Source organism: Peromyscus eremicus, chromosome 5 (genome assembly GCF_949786415.1).
Source record: "Peromyscus eremicus chromosome 5, PerEre_H2_v1, whole genome shotgun sequence".
NCBI classification, from domain to species: domain Eukaryota; kingdom Metazoa; phylum Chordata; class Mammalia; order Rodentia; family Cricetidae; genus Peromyscus; species Peromyscus eremicus.
This window is the reverse complement of record NC_081420.1, coordinates 98,606,286-98,625,891: the sequence shown is the minus strand read 5'-3', so window position 1 is coordinate 98,625,891 and position 19,606 is coordinate 98,606,286. Positions and strand designations below refer to the sequence as shown.

At 46.9% G+C, this 19,606-nt stretch overlaps 1 protein-coding gene across 1 annotated transcript; it reads right to left on the bottom strand.

Annotated features, from left to right (window-relative positions):
- Positions 1-1,125: 1,125 nt before the first annotated feature.
- LOC131910682 (haptoglobin) lies at positions 1,126-5,925 on the bottom strand. Its single transcript, XM_059262570.1, has 5 exons — positions 5,875-5,925; positions 3,889-3,971; positions 3,533-3,634; positions 2,847-2,921; positions 1,126-2,049 (listed from the first exon to the last, which is right to left on the bottom strand). The coding sequence occupies exons 1-5, from the start codon at positions 5,877-5,879 to the stop codon at positions 1,271-1,273; spliced, it is 1,044 nt and encodes a 347-aa protein (XP_059118553.1). The 5' UTR covers positions 5,880-5,925; the 3' UTR covers positions 1,126-1,270.
- Between the last annotated feature and the right edge of the window lie 13,681 nt (positions 5,926-19,606).

Below are 19,606 nucleotides of genomic sequence, written 5' to 3'. Positions count from 1 at the left end.
CATGTGCTACATGCCCTGTGCTGTGCTAGATACCATGTAACTCTAAATGACTCCTGGACAGAGAACCGTCTCTGGGGAGAGAAGACGGAGTCCCTGTGCAGGAAAGGAGAAGCATTGCTGGGGAGCAAGCAGGAGGCCTGCTATGGAGGGACCAAGCAATGGCAGAAGGGAGTGGCCAGCCACCTGCTGTCTGGCCGTGTGTAAGTACAGGACTGTGCTGTTCAAGTTTCTGGCTGGTTTCTCCCGGGTTCTAGAATATAGGTCCTTGTGTCCCTTGGCCCCATAGCGCCCCCTGGAGAGATTCGCCAGTGACTGAGGATGCAGGTGAGCACATCCCCGGTGGCCTTATATGCCTTGAAGAGAGGCTGTGTTTGGCACGATGAGAAGGTAGACTAGAGAAGGCCTGTTCTGAAGGCTTGGGACAAGGAAGTGTTCAGAGAGGAGAGCTTGATGTCTCTTCCTTGACTCCTTTATTTCTGAGGTAGAAGGGCATGTGGCTTGTCTCCAGCCCCCAGTGTAGGGTGAGTTTCTCCAGTGGAAGAGACCCCAACTCAGCCAAGTCCCAGAGCATCCCAGCCAGGGGACTCTGGAGAGTTACTAGTGTTCATCCCTAACGGAAAAGATGTGGGGATAAGTAACAACCAGGGAGCTTAAGTTACTAAGCAAATCTGTGGGCTGAGCTGTGGTGAGGAGCCCGTAAGTCCATAGCCTGCCTGCATGTGCCTGTTTTGGTTTCTGGGGCACTGGCAGATGGAAGCACAAACAGAAGGTCACAACCCTTGTCCCACTCTGAGCTCACACCCCTTCCTCTTCAGAGAAGTGACGAGATACGTTCAGTGAGCTCAGGGTTTGCATCCAAGCAGACCCAGGATCAAGTTCAGCTCCTTCGTTAAATAGCTGAGTGAGTTTAACCAAAGCACTTCACTTCTCCAAGTCTTTTTCCTTGACTGAAAAGCAAGGGTCCTTAGACCTGGATTTCATAAACACGATGCCCCAAGACAGACAGTCTACAGCACCCTAGGGGTTTTCTGGCACCTCAGGATGGGGGGGGGGGTCACATTTTCCAGTCCACCATGCTTCTTGGCCACCCAGTACTGTAAATGAGAGTCAAAGACTACAAATGGGTCATACACAAGTTCTTTATTATTGACTGAGCAGTGCAGGGCTAGCACCCCTCAGATGATGTCCTGTCCCTACACCGCCCCCTCGTCCATGGTGACCAATGCTCTCAGCCTGTCTGTCTGAGCGTAGCCTTCCCGTCAGCCCTGCATTATTCACTGGCCATGGTTTCCTGAATCCAGTCCAGGATGGAGTTCACCTTGACGTACACCCCGTACTCAGCTACAGAACAGCTCTTATCAAAGCTCAGGATCCCGGCTGCATACCAGATGTCCTGCTCCAGGTCGTGAATGGCAAAGGCACTGCCAGCATCGCCATAGCAGGTGTCTTCCTGGAACTTGGTCATGCCAGCACAGAAGGTATGTTCATTTAAGATGGGCTGTACCCCAACAGGACTCTTGGGGACCTTCTTCTCGAGCACTGTGCTGCCCTCATAGTGCTGCACACAGCTGTCCTGGTCAGCCACCGGCAGCATGACGTACTTGAGACGATCAGTAAATCTAAAGTTGGCGTTCCGCCCCCAGCCAGACACATAGCCCACGCGGCCCGTGGCTACGTAGTCCGTGGACGGCAGGCAGATAGGCATCACTCTGTCATTGACAAGCACCTTCTGTTTGAGCTTGATTAGCCCAATGTCCACCACAGAGCGGTTGGGGTGGACAACTACCTTCTCAATCTCCACCTGCTGCTGTCTCCCCACGTAGAGTTTTAAGGTAGGGGCAATGTCCTTGGCTGTCGCATTCTCACTGTGATTCAGGAAGAGGTTTTTGGCTGTGGTCAGCAGCCACTGGTCACTGATGAGTGTGGCCCCTGTGGTGAGTTCATGGCGGGAGACCATCTTGGCCTGCCAAGGAAAGCTGCCTTTGGCATCCAGAGAACCACCTATGATACGCTGCACCTGGTCCACAGGATGCTTCGGCTTCCCACACTCTGCACAGGGAGGGAGGAATGTGAACGGCAGTGGGGAGCGGGCCCTACCTGCGGAGGCCCTGGAAGCATCAGCCACCACTGCTGCCACACCCAGCAGTGTCCGTACACTCTGCCCTTGCCTCCTGCTCCTCATTTCTAGTACTTACACATTAAGTGACTAAGAATCTATTTTAAACCGTGGCTGATAAACTACTATATAAATATATATATACCTACTTACATACATACATAAACATCATCACACAAAAATTCCACAATTCTCTGAAACTCAGGGAAAGGGCTGGAAGCTGTGTGTGTTTCATTCTCTGACAAAGATGGCCCTGCGGCAGCGTTGGCAGGAACATAGACTTTTTTATGGATGGTGAGGTTAACCCAAAAGAGGTTGGCAGTTCCTGACACTGATAATAGAAATTGAGCAAAGTCCTCATCCAGGCAGAAGAGGGGAGAATTATGGATTGCAGGGGTCCCAGATGGCCCCATACCCTGCCTTACCCCTTGTGGGCTCAGCTTATGTCCACCCTAGCCTGGTCCTTCATTTGTCCTAGCCTGGGGCATTCATTTTACCTCTGAACAGGTCTCTGTAAGCAGGTGTTCTGTGTGGAGGGCCAGCCCCCCTATACCTAAATGAGCAGGACACTTACTAAGCTCTCTGAGAGGCATCTTGTCCCTGCCTTACCAGCTGTGGCTCTCCCTAACCTCTGTCTTGGCTCTCACATATTCAGGCCACACAAGCAGAACGTGGCTCGGCCACATTCTAGCCTCGGTCCCTGCCCGTGTTCTAAGACCCCAGCACCCACCTGCCACACATTCGGGGAGTCTCTCTCCGGCAGCTGCGTTCACCCACTGCTTCTCGCTGTTTAAGGCATACACTCCTGAAACAAAGGAGGAGACGGGCTCAGAGAAGGCAAGTCTGGCCCGGGGGTAGCATGAGGAGATGTCTATCAAGAAGGCTTAAAGAGTTGGAGGAAAGGGAGGGAAGGAAGGCCCGGAGTACTGTGCCTCGGGTCACGTTGTGCCTGGCAGGCCAGGAGTCAGTCATGGCAAATGGCAGTATAGGAGAGGAAGAAGTCAGGGACTCTGCCTCTCACAGACTACCTCAGCCTGTTTCCTTGTCAGAAAAATGAAACGAGGAGTATCTCTCCAGAAAAAGATTCTGTCAGAACCACAGGAGCTTTAACGACACAGTGAAGTCCTTAGAAACTGTCAGAACATAGTAGTCTGCCCAATACCATAGGTGAAGACGGCACTCCCGAGCCACAGGGGCCATGGGGTTGCTGCCTCTCAACAAAACAAAACAGGAAGCTGAGCCCACTTAGTCGGCAGCAGGACCACCAACAGGAGACAGAAACTTTATCCGAATCTAACTCTCCTGGCTCCAGGCAATACTCATGAAGTTTCTGGCCAGGTACCCCAGCCCTCTCCATCACAGGAACACCAGACAGGACCAGGGGTGTGCAGGGAGAGATGCTCATCCAGGCCTTACCATCTCCTTCAGTCCGCAGTCTGTAGTGTGGGCGGCAGCGATAGCGAACCATGTGCTCCACGTAGCCATTTGTGATCTCCGGGGGCTTCGGGCAGCTGTCCTCTGCCAAGCAAAAAGAAGCCAGTGAAAGCCATGGATGTTCAGGTGGCTCCTAGGAAAAGTCAGCCAAGAGGAGCTGCCCTGCACACCAGACTCCCTCCACCCCCGAGTGGAAGCTGAAGAAGGGAGGCCCCACAGATATGGGAAGAAGAGAACAGGAAGAGGAACCAGGTCTTCCCTAACACAGTGCAGCTTTGATAGGGCCAGACTGGGGCACAGCTGGGGTGCATAGTTCCGGGGAAAACCCAGAGACTCACCGGTCGTATCCATGACGTCATTGCCCAAGTCCACAGCTAAAAGCTGTCCCCACAGCAGGAGTGTGACAATAGCTCCCAGGGCTCTGCAGAAAGGTGGCAAGAAGGAATGTAGAGGTGGTCTCTTTGTACATGTGGTTTCCTTGTGTGTGTATGCGCATGTGTGCACATAACCACACACAGTTGTATACACACACACACACACACACACACACACACACACACACACACACTTTCCATTAAGCAGCTAGTAAAGAAAGAGAATGAAATGCTAAGGCCAAGGAGCTGCATTACTGGTTGTTCCAGTAATCAAACCACAAACCAAACCCCTGTCCAGAGTTGAACTCTTGCTTCATGCTTTCCTCTCCCATGGTGTTATTTTACAAATCATGAAGAAATCTGGCAACTTCATGACTCCTCCCACTCACCACGGTGCTGGAGAACCCCCAGAGGGTGGGATGGAGAAGGGTGACACTTTATTTTTTGGAGGGGATTATTAAACCCCGCAGGCTTCAGCAAATTCCAGACACGCCAGCAAGTTCTGTGACACTGGGAGTTCTGGACAAGCTTCAGACAGGGACGACCGTAACAGAGGAAGGAAGGAATCACCAGTGTGGTAGCATATATGCCATCCCAACTCTCCACACTCGGAGGCAGAGGCAGGAGGATCAGGGGTTTGAGAACAGCCTGTGCTACATCACAAGTGCCTGTCTCAAAAAAAAAGCTGAGGGAGGTGGGTTGAGAAAAGAGGAACAGAGCGGAGAGGAGGCACAGAGCTGTGAACCTCTTCTCTCGTGATGATCATGATGTCCAGCAAGACGCCTCCGCCTCACATCCGTCAAGTGCTGGGCTATGGAGACACTGTTAGGACATTGTAGTTAACTAAAGATGATGGCTATGATTTATTTTGCTATTCTCAGTGCTTTTTGAAATTTCCCATAACTAAAAGCTTGTTTTAGTGTATAACTTGTCATAGCTGTTGTTCCTAAGACACAGCCTCACTTGTTGCCCAGGCTTGTCACAAACTCCTGAACTCCCAGGCTCAGCTTACCTCAGCTTCTAGAGTCGCTGGGTATGCACCATCACCCCTAACTCATGTATGGCTCTTCCTATTACTTTGTATTTGCCTTTCAAGGGTGGTATATCAAACCCAAGAATGCCAGATGGCTACCTGGAGAAAACTGGCTTCCTAAAGGCATGACTGTGGCCATCACTGGTGCCCAGACCACACTTAAAAGGTAACCAAATCCCAGCAGACCCTGGCCAGTCAGGAATTTCTTGGTGATGTTCTGCTTCTAGTTTTTTTCTCAACCTTCAAAATCTCTCTATCTTGATAAAATCTGAGTGCCTTGATGGTGTCACTAAAATGTGTGACTATTGTCTTTCTTTCTTTAAAAGCAGGAAGTCTGTTAACAGACATAGTTAACAGACATATTCCAGGAAGCTGCTTTGTACCTGGTCAAAACAAAACCTTTATAATCTTAAGGGGAAAGGTTCTCCTTAGAGATAGACAGCCTATCTGAAAGCCCATCTCTCATGGATGCAGGAGGAGGAGTTTAGTCACTGGCCCTTCACTCACTGAGGTTCCAGGCACATCCTGCCTTTAACATTTCAGCATGACTTTGTCACCTACAAAATTCACAACTCAAACTGCACAATTAAGTTGCAAAAAAAGGGGGGAAAAAGAAAGAAAGGAAAGAAGGAGGGAAGGAAGGAGGAAAGAAAGAAAGAAAGAAAGAAAGAAAGAAAGAAAGAAAGAAAGAAAGAGAGAAAGAAAGAAAGAAAGGTAGATTTCATAATGCTATAAGTAAATTTATAGTTTTGTATGGAGCTGCATGAATTCACAGCTATCCCCAGCAGCATGTGGCCTGCAGGACATGGGCTTGACTTGCCTAGAGCCTTAGCCCAATGACCCCATTCCTTTTTTGCACCCTCCCACAGACTTCTACACTGAGTGCTCCAAATGTGAGATGTGCACTGTGGACTCACCTCATCTTGGGCCTCTCTTGCCGATCTCTGGAAGGTCTGTGCCGTGGTGACTTCTGCTGAGCCTTTTATGATTCAAGGTCCTACCCCACCTCCTTCTCTTCCAATTCTGTGTTTGCACAATGTCAGCCAAGGTCACTGGTTGTTCCAGTAATCAAACCACAAACCAAACCCCTGTCCAGAGTTGAACTCTTGCTTCATGCTTTCCTCTCCCATGGTGTTATTTTTCAAATCATGAAGAAATCTGGCAACTTCATGACCACTCCCACTCACCACAGTGCTGGAGAACCCCCAGAGGGTGGGATGGAGAAGGGTGACACCTTATTTTTTCGAGGGGATTATTAAACCTTTCTTTGAGTTATTTCAAACCCTTTTAGACACCCCTGTGACCCGACCTAGCTGGGACTCTAAAGAGTTCCCTTTTCTCAGTCATGCTACCTAAGTGTGAACATCTCCTTCCTGATTGTGGAAAGCTCTGGAAACTGCAATCAGTAGACTGCGTTTATTGGGTCTTGGCCCTTTGCTCTCCAACCTCAAGAGTGATTAAAGCTGTAGTACAGACTGACATGGGACCCTCATGCTGGCTTTTCACTCCAGAGTTTTCTTGGAATCATTTCAAGATAGACACTTCAGTGTAGGCACCCCTGCAACCTCACTCAGGGAGAGCAGGTAAAGAAAGGGTTTCCATTTCACAGCTACTCCCCAACCTGTGTGGACATCTTGCTGTTGCTAAATGTTCCAACTTAAAATCAGTGAAATGAGCCCGTTGTGTCTCTGATTGCTCTTAGTAGATAACCACACCACGTGGGTAGTGGAGACACAGAACAAGTCAATAGCAGGACTTCCTGTGGCTTCATAGCCCAGTTGCTAGTCAAAATAGGCAGCTGAGAAACATCAATGTTTCAGTCAAATACCTGCCTTGGTATGCTCTTCACTCCAACATGGCAACTCAATCTAAATGTCTTCACTAATTGAAAAAAAGTTAGCTGTTTTTAAATTAAATCATACCAAAGAATCAAATGGGCTGTTAATAGTGGCATCAATGCACAGATACCTATCAACAGGGAACTGGTTACTAATGTGTGGGTGGTCACACAATGGAATATTGTAAAGCCATGAAAATGCTTGGACAACAGAGAAGAGAGATAATTGCAGAACTTTGAAAACAGCACAAAGTAGCAGAAGATTGCACTGGGAATAATACTGCTCTTATAAAGCTCAAAACCAAGCACAATTTGGTAAAGGATTTTTAAATATGACACCCAAATCACAGACAATATCAAGAACATGAAAAAGCAAGGATAGATCGATGGCTCAGCAGTTAAGCAGCATTAACTTGCTGCTCTTTGAGAGGACCTGAGCTCAGTTCCCAGGATCAAGTGTCTTACAACAGCCTAAGATTTGAGGCCCAGGGTACCCAATGCCTCTGACCTCACATGCAGGACACACAGACACACACACGTATACATAATTCAGGGCTACCCTTAAGACCTCACCTCTCGCTGCTTTCCCTTGTGGGCTTGGATGCCGGGTCAGACTCAGGCAGAAGAACAGCGTGCAACTGTACCTTGGCCTTCCAGGACCCTATGATAAATCTCCTGTTCTGTAGTGAGCCTTCCTTCCTAATCAATTCCTTTACCCTTTAAGCAGACTCCGTGGATTTCTCATAATAGGTCTCCTACAGCAAAACAAGTGTTAGGGAAGAAGTGGGGACTTTGGGGCCCACATGCACTGCAGTGGGAATGTAGAATGGTGCATACTCCAAGGCATAGGTAGCTCCATGCTCTGTCCAAAAGCTAATAACAGAATTACTGTGTGCCCCAGGTGTGTTATGCAACAGTCCCCCCACCCAGACTGAAACATCCCATACTTCAGAGATGCTAAGCAGGAAAATAAACAACTCAAAATAACTTCAGGAGGTCCCTGAAACTGACAGGATTCACTAGGCCCCACTCTGCCAGAGTAAACAATAAAGCTGCCAAGAAGTCTCTAAGACCAGACCAGCTACCTGGAGAAGTCTAAACCAGCTGGGCTGCCTGGAAGAGGTTTAGACCAGAGTCACTTGGAAAAGACACTCACCAACCTGTTGAGCGACCTTCAGGCTGTGCAGTGTGCTCCAGGTTCCTAGCTTTTTTTTCTTTTTTTTTTTTTTTTGAGATGTCACCCACTTTGGAGTGTGCTTTGGTAATACAGATGTCTTTTCTGCTCTTGTAAGTAACTTCTCATCAATATTCCTGTAAGTGACCTGTGGGAGCCTGCCGAAGTCAGCCGGGTAGCTGGGTAGAGAGGCGTGTAGATTGAAGAGACAATGAAGAAGACAGAAAAGAGTCAATGCTGGACAGCCCCGAGTTTATTTCACAGCCAGCCTATATACAGTTTTAAAGGACAGAGGTAGAACAATGCACAGCACAGGCATTCAGCTACTATCTATCCTGCTTTGCATCAAGGAGCAGAGAGTTTCTTTTTCTATCTCAATATACCTCTGGCTGGCATCAGCAGCCTGCATCTAGCTATATGGTGTGTTCCTTCTTGTGGGCTAATCAGAACTTTCTCATAGCCTTGGAGCAAACAAGCCTGAAATCTATTGACTCAGAATAGACTTCAGATTCAAACTGGGAAACTGAGTCAGTTGTGGGCTACCACAATGACCCCAATTGGCTCACCAAGTTGGACTTTAGTGGTATGCATACTTTGGTCTGTCATGGGATCCCTATCTGGGGTGAGTAGACGTGTGTGTTGCATCTCCCCAGAAGGAACAGAAACAAGAGGCTTTCTGGTGATGTTCACTGCAACATCACCCAGTGGTCAAAAGGTGGAAACAGCCCAGGTGTCCATCAACAGAAGATTGCAAAAGGTGATCTAGACATGAAAGAAAATATTATTCACCTACAGAAAAGAATGCAGTTGATTGATGTCCCTGTCATAATCCTATCGTATTCTTGGAAACCTACTAAATGGAATTGGCCAAAAGAGAGACTCATAGAGGTGGAAAGTAGATTAGAAACTGCCAGAGAAAGGGGCTGGCAAGACGGTTCAGTGAGTAAAGGCACTTGCTGCCAAGCCTGATGACCTGAATTTGACTCCCAGAAACCACATGGTGGATCGAACCACATGTACCTTAAGCATGTACACACACACACACACACACACACACACACACACACACACAATTTTTTAAAAGGTAAGAAATTGCCAGAAGCTGGGAGAGGGGAGCTATTGGTTAATATGTGTCTGGTTGGGTGGAGAAGATGTTTTGGGAACAGTGGTTCCACAACAGTGCTGGTGTGGTCCGTGCTGCCGAAATGGAAGCCGAGAGAGGCTAAAGTCAAGCCGTACGTTCTATGTATTTTATCACAATAAAAAGTAAGTGGACATCACTGCATGAGGGAAAAGCAAGCAAAATTCAGCAGTAACTTGTATAGCATCCACCCCAGTGATTTCAGAACTGTATTTTTTGAGTTCTCAATGGAATGGAAAGCACAGAATTCGAAGTGTCACCTGTCCTGAGGAGATGGAAACTACTACAGAAAGCACCTGGAAAAAAATCAATAAGTGACTGTCCGTGGCCCAGCTGCAGCCTGGGTGGGAAGTTCACGGACGTATATTGTACTGTGCTTATTGTCTGTCTGTGTGTATGCACACCTACAGTAAGTATTTGTATTTTCAAATATAATGGTAGAAGAAAACTCACCGAGGCCTGTCTCTCACAGTGTGACCCATGGGAGCAAGGTCTGGAGAGCCCGGTCTTGACCCATGTGCTGGATGCACACAGTGAATTCTGTGCTTTCCCAAGGGGATGCTGTTTCCCTAACCTTTGAGTCTGGGTTTGGCCGAGTGACTATTTGAAATAGTGCAAATACAACTCAAGGATATACCTGAAATACAGCTGGCCCCTGGGTGTGCCTTCTCTTTGCTGCATGTAGAACCCAGGGGCTGCCGTGTGGAGGACCTGTGCCATCCATCCCTGCACTGCTGGAGAATTAAGGAGAACATAGGAGTCCCAGCCACAGTCAGCTGGCCCCTCTTTTCAGAAGCCCTCTACATGGTAAGCATGAGTAAGCGTTTGGTGTCCACAGCGCAGCTCAGCACAGACCAGGTGGATGATGTTCAGAATCACAAGCCAAGCCAAGAAGGCCTGCTAAAGTCCTTAAGCTTGGCTGGAGAAGGCTTGTTAGGCGGCAGCAGCAGCTAAGCAGAGACAGCACAGTGCCGCTGCCTCGAGCCCCTGGTCCATCCTACATCCATCAGTGTGCTTTTGCCGGCTCTTCCTCACCCAGTGCCCTCAATAACCAAAAGGAAGAGACCCACTTCCCTGTGCATTGCAGAGCCTTGCCAAAGAGAAGGCTCCCTGCGGACTGAAGGTGGCCCTGAGCCAGGGACCCCCCTTCCTAAGGCACCCTCTTTTTCTGTCTCCCCCCACAGTCAACCCACCAGCCCTCCCTTCCAGAAATCATCAAACCTCAGTCTCCAGCCCCCCCCCCCCAAATCTTGCAAGTATCAACACCTGGTGTTGTTTCTGCTCCTCCGTTTCTGGGACTCTGGATCCCAGGGCAGCATAGAGAGCCTGGCCTTCGGGAACTTCCTGTAGATGGTAGTGGTTCCCTGAGAGGGTGTCTGACCTGATCTGAGACTCACCTTGTCTCCCGAGCAGGTGAGTGAGACTCACATTCTGCCCTGCACATCGCCTGAGCATGCTTGGTACTCTGACGACTCCTCTTAGGCTCCACGGCCTCCCTGCTTTGGGTGTGGGGGTGCATTTTGTAGAGAATGAAGACCCCAAAAGCCTGAGAGTATTAAGTCAGGGTAGCAGCTAACAGAGGAGCTTGAAGGCAAAGACTGGATTTTAGAAGGGAAAGCCATCTTTAAAGGCTCATCAAGAAGTGCTCTAATTTACTCCAGCCTGCTGCAGTAAACTGTTCTCCAAAAGAAGGTTCGCCCTGGCCAGACAGAGTAGCCCACACCTCTAATCGCGGCATGCAGTAGGCAGGAGCAGGAACACAGGGGTTTCAAGCCTATTCTAGGCTACACAGGGAATTCAAGACCAGCCTGGGCCACAGGCACAGCAAGAACCCATCTCAAAAACAAAAGAAAGGTTCGTTCAGCCACAAATTCTTTGAGATTTTGCCACTACAGAAAAAAAAAATCCCCGTATTATTTCTCCACTTCAAGGTAACCAATAGCTAAGGCTACTTGTGGATGTATATTTACATTGCCTTCACTATACTTTTTTACTTGTGTGTGGGCACACAAGTGTGTGTGTGTGTGTGTGTGTGTGTGTGTGTGTGTAGCAGACAGAAGTACAGAAGTAAACCTGCAGGAATTGCTCCTCTTCCTCCACCATGTAGGTCTGCCACTCAGGTCCAGGCTTGGCAGCAGGTGCCTTTAATCACTGAGCGGGCTCAGTGGCCCCTTACTTGGACTTCTTACATTGTCTCTTTTCTATGTCAGTGACTTCCTGTGTTTTGTTTTGTTTATTTTTGTTTGACTTGTTTGTCTTGCTTTGCTTTTTAAATTTTTATTCATGTATGTGCATGTGTACATGCACGTATACACACATGTGCAGGTGCCCATGGAGGCCAGAAAAGGGCTTCAGATCCCCGGAGCTATAGTAACGTCAGTTATGAGGCACCCAGTGCGGACTTACATGGGTGCTGGGAACTGAAATGGTTCCTCTTCAACAGTAGTAAGCGTTCTTAACTGCTGAGCTATCTCTCCAAGCCCCTGTTTTTCAGTTTTTTGAAGAGGTTTCATGTAATCCAGGGTAATCTCAAACTTGCTCTGTAACCAAGGCTGGCCTTAATCGCCTGCCTCTACTTTCCAGGTGCTAAGGATTTAGGTGTAAATCACCACACGTGGCCGGCCTAACGGCTCCCACTGTCTCTGCCATCTCTTGCATTTTATTTTTCTGAATTTCTCAAAGTAGAAACTTACATCAATGTAAGCATTTACACATGATACATACTTTGAAAGCCAGGCCTTCCCCTGCAGCCCTTTGCTTACATTCCATGTTTTTTTAATTTAATATTTTTATTTTATAATTAACTTAATTTCACATATCAGCCACAGATTCCCCCATCCTCCCTCCTCCCACCCCCAGCCCTACCTCCCAACCCACCCCCCATTCCTACCTCCTCCAAGGCAAGGTCTCCCCTGGGGAGTCAGTCCAGCCTGGTAGACTCAGCCGAGGCAGGTCCAGTCTCCTCCTCCCTACACCAAGGCTGAGTAAAGTGTCCCAGCATAGGCCCCAGGCTCCACGTTCCATGTTTTAATACACTGTACTCAGCCATTGAAAAATATTTGTGATTTTCACTTCGTGTCTTGTTTGCTCCACACCTTATTTGGTTTATTCATTTTTATTGATGTGCATGTGTGTGCATACTACATGGTGCTAAGCCTGCAAACATGGAAGTTTTAATGATTTCTCCATATTGACTTCAGTTCCAACCGTGCTCACTGAACATAGTCCATGTAAGTTCAAAAACTGGGTTGTCTCTTTTTCTCAAGTTCTGTTATTAGGTGCAGCCAAATTTAGACTTACTGCATTTTCCATTGGAATTGACCACTTATTATGAAATGTCCTTGCTCATCTCTAGTAATTCTTCTTGCCATAAAGTCTCTCAGGATGCACAGACTTTCTCTGACTAGCCTGTCTGTGCTTTATCTTTTCTCTTTGCCTGTATTGCCTATATACCTTCCCCACTCTTTTCTATTTGTTTTGTTTTGAAACCACAAGTTCTATTTTCTTTATTTCTCTGCTCCTACCTTTATTACATTACTCAGTTATTGTTGAGTTAAATGGGGTTTGGGTCAGGGTTTTTTTTTTCTTGTTGAAATAGAGTCTCACTCTGTAGCTCAGGTTGCCTGGGACTCATTAAGTAGCCCATTAAGTAGTGGCAATCCTCCTGCCTCAGCTCTCAAGTTCTGAGATTACAGGCACAAACCACCACACCTGTCTGCATTACTCCATTTCTGTATTACTGGGGTTTTTTTTTTCATTTTCTTTTGTTGGGTTTATGGAGGGGGTATCATGGTCATGTGTTTTAAATTTTATTTCATTTATCATATGTGTAGGTGTGTGTAGGCGGGTATGCATATGCATGCACACACCTATGCCACAGTGTACATGTGGAGGTCAGAGGACAGCTTTCGGGAGTCAGCTCCCTCCTCCACCATGGGCCCAGAGATCGAGCTCGGGTTAGTCCGGCTTGCACGGCAAGCGTTTTCACCACTGAACCAGCTTACTGGCCCATACTCAGTCCTTAAAAAGATCTTTATCCAGGTCTGGGGAGAAGGCTTGGTGAGCAAAGTGCGTGTGACAGCAGCTTGAAGACCACAGTTAGGAACCCCAGGACTCCCATAAACATCAGGCAGTCACGGGGCCTCCCTGTAGTCCTAGCACTTGGGAGGCAGGGACAGGGGATCCATGGTACAATCTGGCTAGCTAGTTCAGCCAGAGGCTCTGCCTCAATTCAGAAAGTGTGTAACATCCAGTGTCAACTTCAGGCCACGGGTCAACAACACACACACACACACACACACACACACACACACACACACACACACTCATGTACCCACATACATGCAAACATGTGCAGTAAATGATTAAGGCCTTGTACTAGTTTTGACAAGATGAACTTCAAGCTTGAAACATGTACATATATGAACTGAGACTTTTTTAAAGATCTATTTATTATTATGTATACAGTGTTCTATCGGCATGTATGCCTGCAGACCAGAAGAGGGCACCAGATCTCATTACAGATGGTTGTGAGCCACCATGTGGTTGCTGGGAATTGAACTCAGGACCTCTGGAAGAGCAGCCAGTGCTCTTAACCTCTGAGTCATCTCTCCAGCTCTGAACTGAGACTTATAATAAAACCTGTTGTATTTTTTTAATTATTTAAAAGAATTCTCTTTGAGATAGGGCCTCACTGTGTAGCAGTGGTTAGCGTGGAACTCACCGAGATCCTGTCACTTGCCTCTGCCTCTCAGGTGCTGGGACTAAAGGTGTTCATCACCCCATCTGGCAATATTTAAAACATTTCATCCTCCACTGCTTTTTTGTGATGTGTTCATACATAATTTTTCTGCTGGTCTCCGTCATTATTCCAAGGCATGTCTCTCCACCTTCCACAGTCTGATTTAGTGCCCTCACCACTTCTCAGATAAGACAACAACTCCACAGCGAAGTCATTCTCTCTCCCCACCTTCCATCCTTTGGCTATTTCTGTATCTCCCACCTAATGCTGTCCTTGCCATACACCTTCCATCTACACATTTAGATCCCAGTGTTGTGGTTTTAATAAGAAATGTCCCCCATAGTCTCATGCGTTTGAACACTTGGCTCCAGGTGGTGGTGCTTCTGGGTGGTGACACTGTGGAATTCTTAGGAATGCAGCTTTGCTAGAGTTAAGTACATCACTGGGGATGGGCCTTACGGGTTTAAAGATTTGCCCTACTTCCTGCATGTGGTAGAAATGTGTTCAGCCATTTCTGCTTCTGCCACCTGCTGCCATGTCTTTCTTACTATTATGTACCCTCTGGAACCATAAGCCAAAACAAACTTTTTTTTATTTTTTTTTTATTTTTATTTTGCAATACAATTCAGTTCTACATATCAGCCACGGATTCCCTTGTTCTCCCCCCTCCCGCCCCCCTCACCTTCCCCCCAGCCCACCCCCCATTCCCACCTCCTCCAGGGCAAAGCCTTCCCTGCGGACTGAGATCAACCTGGTAGACTCAGTCCAGGTAGGTCCAGTCTATGCAAAACAAACTTTTTTACATAAGTTGCTTCTGGTCATGATGTTTAATCACAGTAACAGAAACATAACTAATACAGAAGTTGGTATCAAGATTGCAGTCTTCAATCAAAGAAAAAATGCCATGAATTTGAAAGATAACAAGGGATGAGGGAACAGGGGAGGGGTGAGGGGACAGGGGAGGGGTGAGGGGACAGGGGAGGGATTGGAGAGAGGAAAGGGAAGAAGGTAAGTGGTATTAAGTACAGTGTATTCACAAAAAAAAAAAATAAAGCTAAAAAAAAAGATTGGGGTGTTGCTCTTCAGAATGTGGCCATGTTGGTTTGGAGGCGTGGAGTGGAAGAGTTGGGAACTTTGGACTAAAAAAGCAGTTGGATGCTATAAGCAGAGGTTAATGGGCCATTCTAGTGGGAGCCTGGAAGGCAGTCACGCTGAGAGTAATGCAGATATTGAAGGCCCAGCTCATGAGGTTTAGAGGGAAGCAAGGACTTTATTAGCAGTTGGGCTAGAGGCTTCACGGTATATTTTTGAAAAAAACCTGTCTTCTGCCAAAGTCCTAAAAACTTTCTTGAAGCTAAATTTAAAAGTAACTTACTAGCCAGGCAGTAGTGATGCATGCCTTTAGTCCCAGCACTCAGGAGGCAGAGGCAGAGGCAGAGGCAGAGGCAGGTGGATCTTTGTGAGTTCAAGGCCAGCCTGGTCTACACAGAGAGTACCAGGACAGCCAAAGCTACATAGAGAGACCTGTCTCAAAAAAAAAAAAAGGCATAATTTTTCTGGCAGAGGAAATTTCAAGACAGTACAATATTGAGTCTTTGGAATGGTTATTACAGGTTACTCTTTACAGGCTTTGTATTTTATACAAAGTAATTGTGTCTTATACAATTGTATCTTATACAATTACTTTGGAAAGTAATTGGCTGAGCAAAAAACACTTTGGTTAGAAAGTGTGTGAGGAATGAGTTTATTGGGAAATTAAATACAAAAGAACCATGCGTGCACTAGCCAAATATCACTCTTGGTGTCTTCAGTGTGCCTGGGGGCCTGGTGAGTGTGCAGCGGGGACTAGATCAGATGACAAGCCTTGCCCTCCAGGAGCCAACATTCTTGTGAGGATTTAAGAATAACTAATGCACGGAGGTGAGTGAGAATCATTAATGGAGACAGAGGAATGCAAGCTATATAATAAGCAGAATCTAGGAGGGGCTGCTGTGAAAACTATGAATGGAAAACAACTATAGCAGAAAAGCTGTACTTCAGCTGCTCATACACTTTGCTATTTTCTCTCCTGGGGAGATTTGTTTTTAAACCCAATGCCAAGGACACCCTTTCTCAGTTTTGTCTGATTGTGAGATAGTGGGCACCCAGACATCAGACTTTTTATTTTGGGTGGTGGTGGTGGTGATGGTGCTAGTGGTGTGTGTGTGTGTGTGTGTGTGTTACATGCACATGGCAAACTGACAAATTCATAAAGATACCATCTTTGTAAGATACATCTCAGTTTCTGAGACTTTGAAAATGGAAAGATAATCAGTGTCTCAGAATTGGTGGAATAGGGAAGGCAGGAGAGTGAGCAGCATGGACAGGGAACCCCACGTTTTTCTAGGGTACACGTGGTTTTCCAGCAGATCAAAGGAGTGCTGGAATCCAGAGCATGTTGCTCAGAATTGCAACTTGTCTCAATATTAAAATTAAACAGATGTTCCTGTTAAGACACCTCTTTCTAGAATGTCACCTGTAATCAGCTACCAGGGTCTACGAGGCACTGCCTTGCCAGGAACACAGCACTGCTTCCCAGCCGTACTTCTGAGAATCTGCAATTCTGTTCTCCAAAACTGGGCCACTGGCAGACAAACTTGCCAACGTCTGCACCATATGCACCAAAGTTCCAAGCTTTCAGAAAAACTTGCCCAAAATATCAACCTCCTCCCAAAATAAGCCAAACATTGTGTAAATGAGGAATTCCCAAGATCCCAGCTGCCAAATTACACATGATCCTCAAGCCAACCCCTTCCAGCAAGGACAGACAAGCAGAAACAGGAAACACACAAAGTCTGTCACAACTGTCAATAAAGTCTGCCTTTCCCAGTAAGAAATCGGTCAAAGATCAAAGGCGAAGAATATTAATACAACTCTAAAGACTGGCTGTATCTAACAGTCCTACCGATTTTACTCACTTCCTTCATTCTGCGTTTGTGGGACAGATGGCCTCCTGGAGCCTAGGGAACCAGTGTGAGCATGTTGGCATTTGCCTATTCTCTGCCATCAGTGTCCCCGCAGTGCTAGCACACAACTCGGTTCTATTTGCAGAACTAAATGGAGGGTAAACAGAACCTCTGCCCTCAACGTTTGGGGTGGGAGCAGAAATGATGTAACACCAGGACCAAGTGCTGCCTGCTGAAGGGCTGGTCCTTACAAAACCAGCCTGCCGAGCCCGTTCCAGAAAACATAGTCATCACACAGTAATAACAGACCACGTGCGAGGGTCCTTACCATGGGCCAGGCACTATTCTGCATGGATTCTGAGCACTTGCTGATTGGATTCTTCAAGTCCCCAAAGCAGGAGGACCTATCATCATTTAACATGCCTATCTTTACAGCTGAGGCACAGGATTAGGAATTTGCCCAAAGTAACAAAGTAAGTAAGAACTAGTAAGCAGAGGAGACAGGGCTGAGATGTAGGCTAAGCCCAGGACCACACTACGGGGCCTAATGCACATGCTGATCTTTTCTGGGAGTAGGGAGCATCATTGGCTCCAGTTCCCACCAGAGTGACCTCTCAGTCAGCAGGCAACAACCCTTTGATCCTGGGTTAAGGCGTGGCTTACCCAGAAATGTTTACCCAAGCTAGCCAGGCTGAAGTCATTTCTCAGTAGCCGTGGGGACACTGAGGAAATCTGTATATCAGGTCTAAACTGTGAACTTGGTAGTGACACCCAGCAAAGTGGGAAGAAAGCCAGTAAGACACTGGCCCCCCAGAACTGAGAAACCCAGTGCTTTGAATAAAGCTGGGGCCTCTTGGCCCAGGCCTCCAGGGACATCCAGGGACACTGGCGGAAAGGCTGTGAGGAGCTAGCACAGACCGTGTAGACCATGGCTGGGAAGTACATTATTAGGCAAGAACTCAAGCAAATGGCCTCATTGCATTCAGACAACAAGAGACTCCGAGTGCCAACCAGGGGGCTGTCGCTGGGAGGAGCTGGGAGGAGCCACACAGCCCAATCCCCTGACAGATGTCTCTAGAGGGGGTGGAATTAACATAGGATTGTACTTTTGAACAGTCAGTCCAAGGAATCAGGCATCACACAGCTACTAACCCAGAAGTGACTCCCTCCCCACTATAGAGCTCAGGTTCCTTCTCCTGCCGTGGGGTGTGAGCCATAGGATTCTGCCCCTCATGTTCGTGTGTGGCTTCCCTGAGACTGAGAGTAGCAAAGCATGGCTCTCCATGCCCAGCACATAGCTCAGCCACTGACAAGCAGGGTCTCAACAACAAATGACAAAAGAATGAAGGGGCCAGCTCAGCTCCATTTATGCACACATTTGTGTTTGTTTTCAATAGCTAGCGACTCACATAAAATGGAAATTTTGATCCCACCAGTCTGATATATTTTGGGTCCCAAGACTCAGGATCCACACTAGACTGTTAAGAAACAGACTTAAGAGAGGCAGAGGCAGGCAGATGTCCATGAGTTCAAGACCAGTCTGATCTGCATAGGTTCAGGCCAGCCAAGACTATGTAGTGAGAATATGTCTCAAAAAAAAAAGAAAGAAAGAAAGAAACAAAGAAAGAAAGAAAGAAAGAAAGACAGACAGACAGAAAGAAAGAAAGAAAGAAAGAAAGAAAAGAGAAAAGAAAGGAAAGGTTCATTTTCTGGCAGTGGTAGCCCACATCTTTAATCCCAGCACTCGGGAGGCAGAGACAGGCAGATCTCTGTAAGTTCAAGGACAGCCAGGGCTACAGAGAAATCCTGACTCAAAAAATGAAGAAGGAGGAGGAGAAGGACAAGGAAAAAGAAGAACAACAAGAATGAATAAGAACAAGGAAGAAGAAGAATAGGAACAGGAATGAACAGGAACAAGAATGAACTAGAACAAGAATGAAACAGGAACAGGAATGAACTAGAACAAGAATGATCTAGAGCAAGAATGAACTGGAACAAGAATGAACTAGAACAGGAATGAACAGGAACAAGAATGAACAGGAACAAGAATGAACTAGAACAGGAATGAACTAGGACGGGAATGAACAGGAACAAGAATGAATTAGAACAGGAATGAACTAGAACAGGAATGAACAGGAACAAGAATGAACAGGAACAGGAATGAACTAGAACAGGAATGAACTAGGACAGGAATGAACAGGAACAAGAATGAACTAGAACAGGAATGAACTAGAACAGGAATGAACAGGAACAAGAATGAACAGGAACAGGAATGAACTGGAACAGGAATGAACTGGGACAGGAAAGAACTAGAACAGGGATGAACAGGAACGAACAGGAACAAGGAAGAACAAGAAGCAGACTCAGCATCCAGGAGAATAACTGAAATTACCACAGCCAGGAAACTGCTCAGTGACTCTGTCAGGGGCAGCAGGAACCTGGTATAGAATATTATTTTAACTAGACAAAGATGTGTTACTTTGTTTATGCTGAGGAATATTAATTTAACTGTGTAGAGGTGTGTTGTTTATGCTGCATTTGTTTAATGATGTAAGGATATGTGTTTTATTATGAAAAGCATCTGTTTTACCTTACCTGCCTGTGGCACCTGATAATAAAGAGCTGAACAACCAGTAGTTAAACAGAGAAATAATAGGCGGGGCTAGCAGGCAGAGAGAATAAATAGGAGGAGAACTCTAGACTCAAAAAGAAGAGAAGAACGAGATAAGGAGGAAAGAACGAGGGAGACACCCGGGGCTAGAAGCCAGGCAGACACCAGACAGACAGACATAGAGAAGCAGTAAAAGTAAG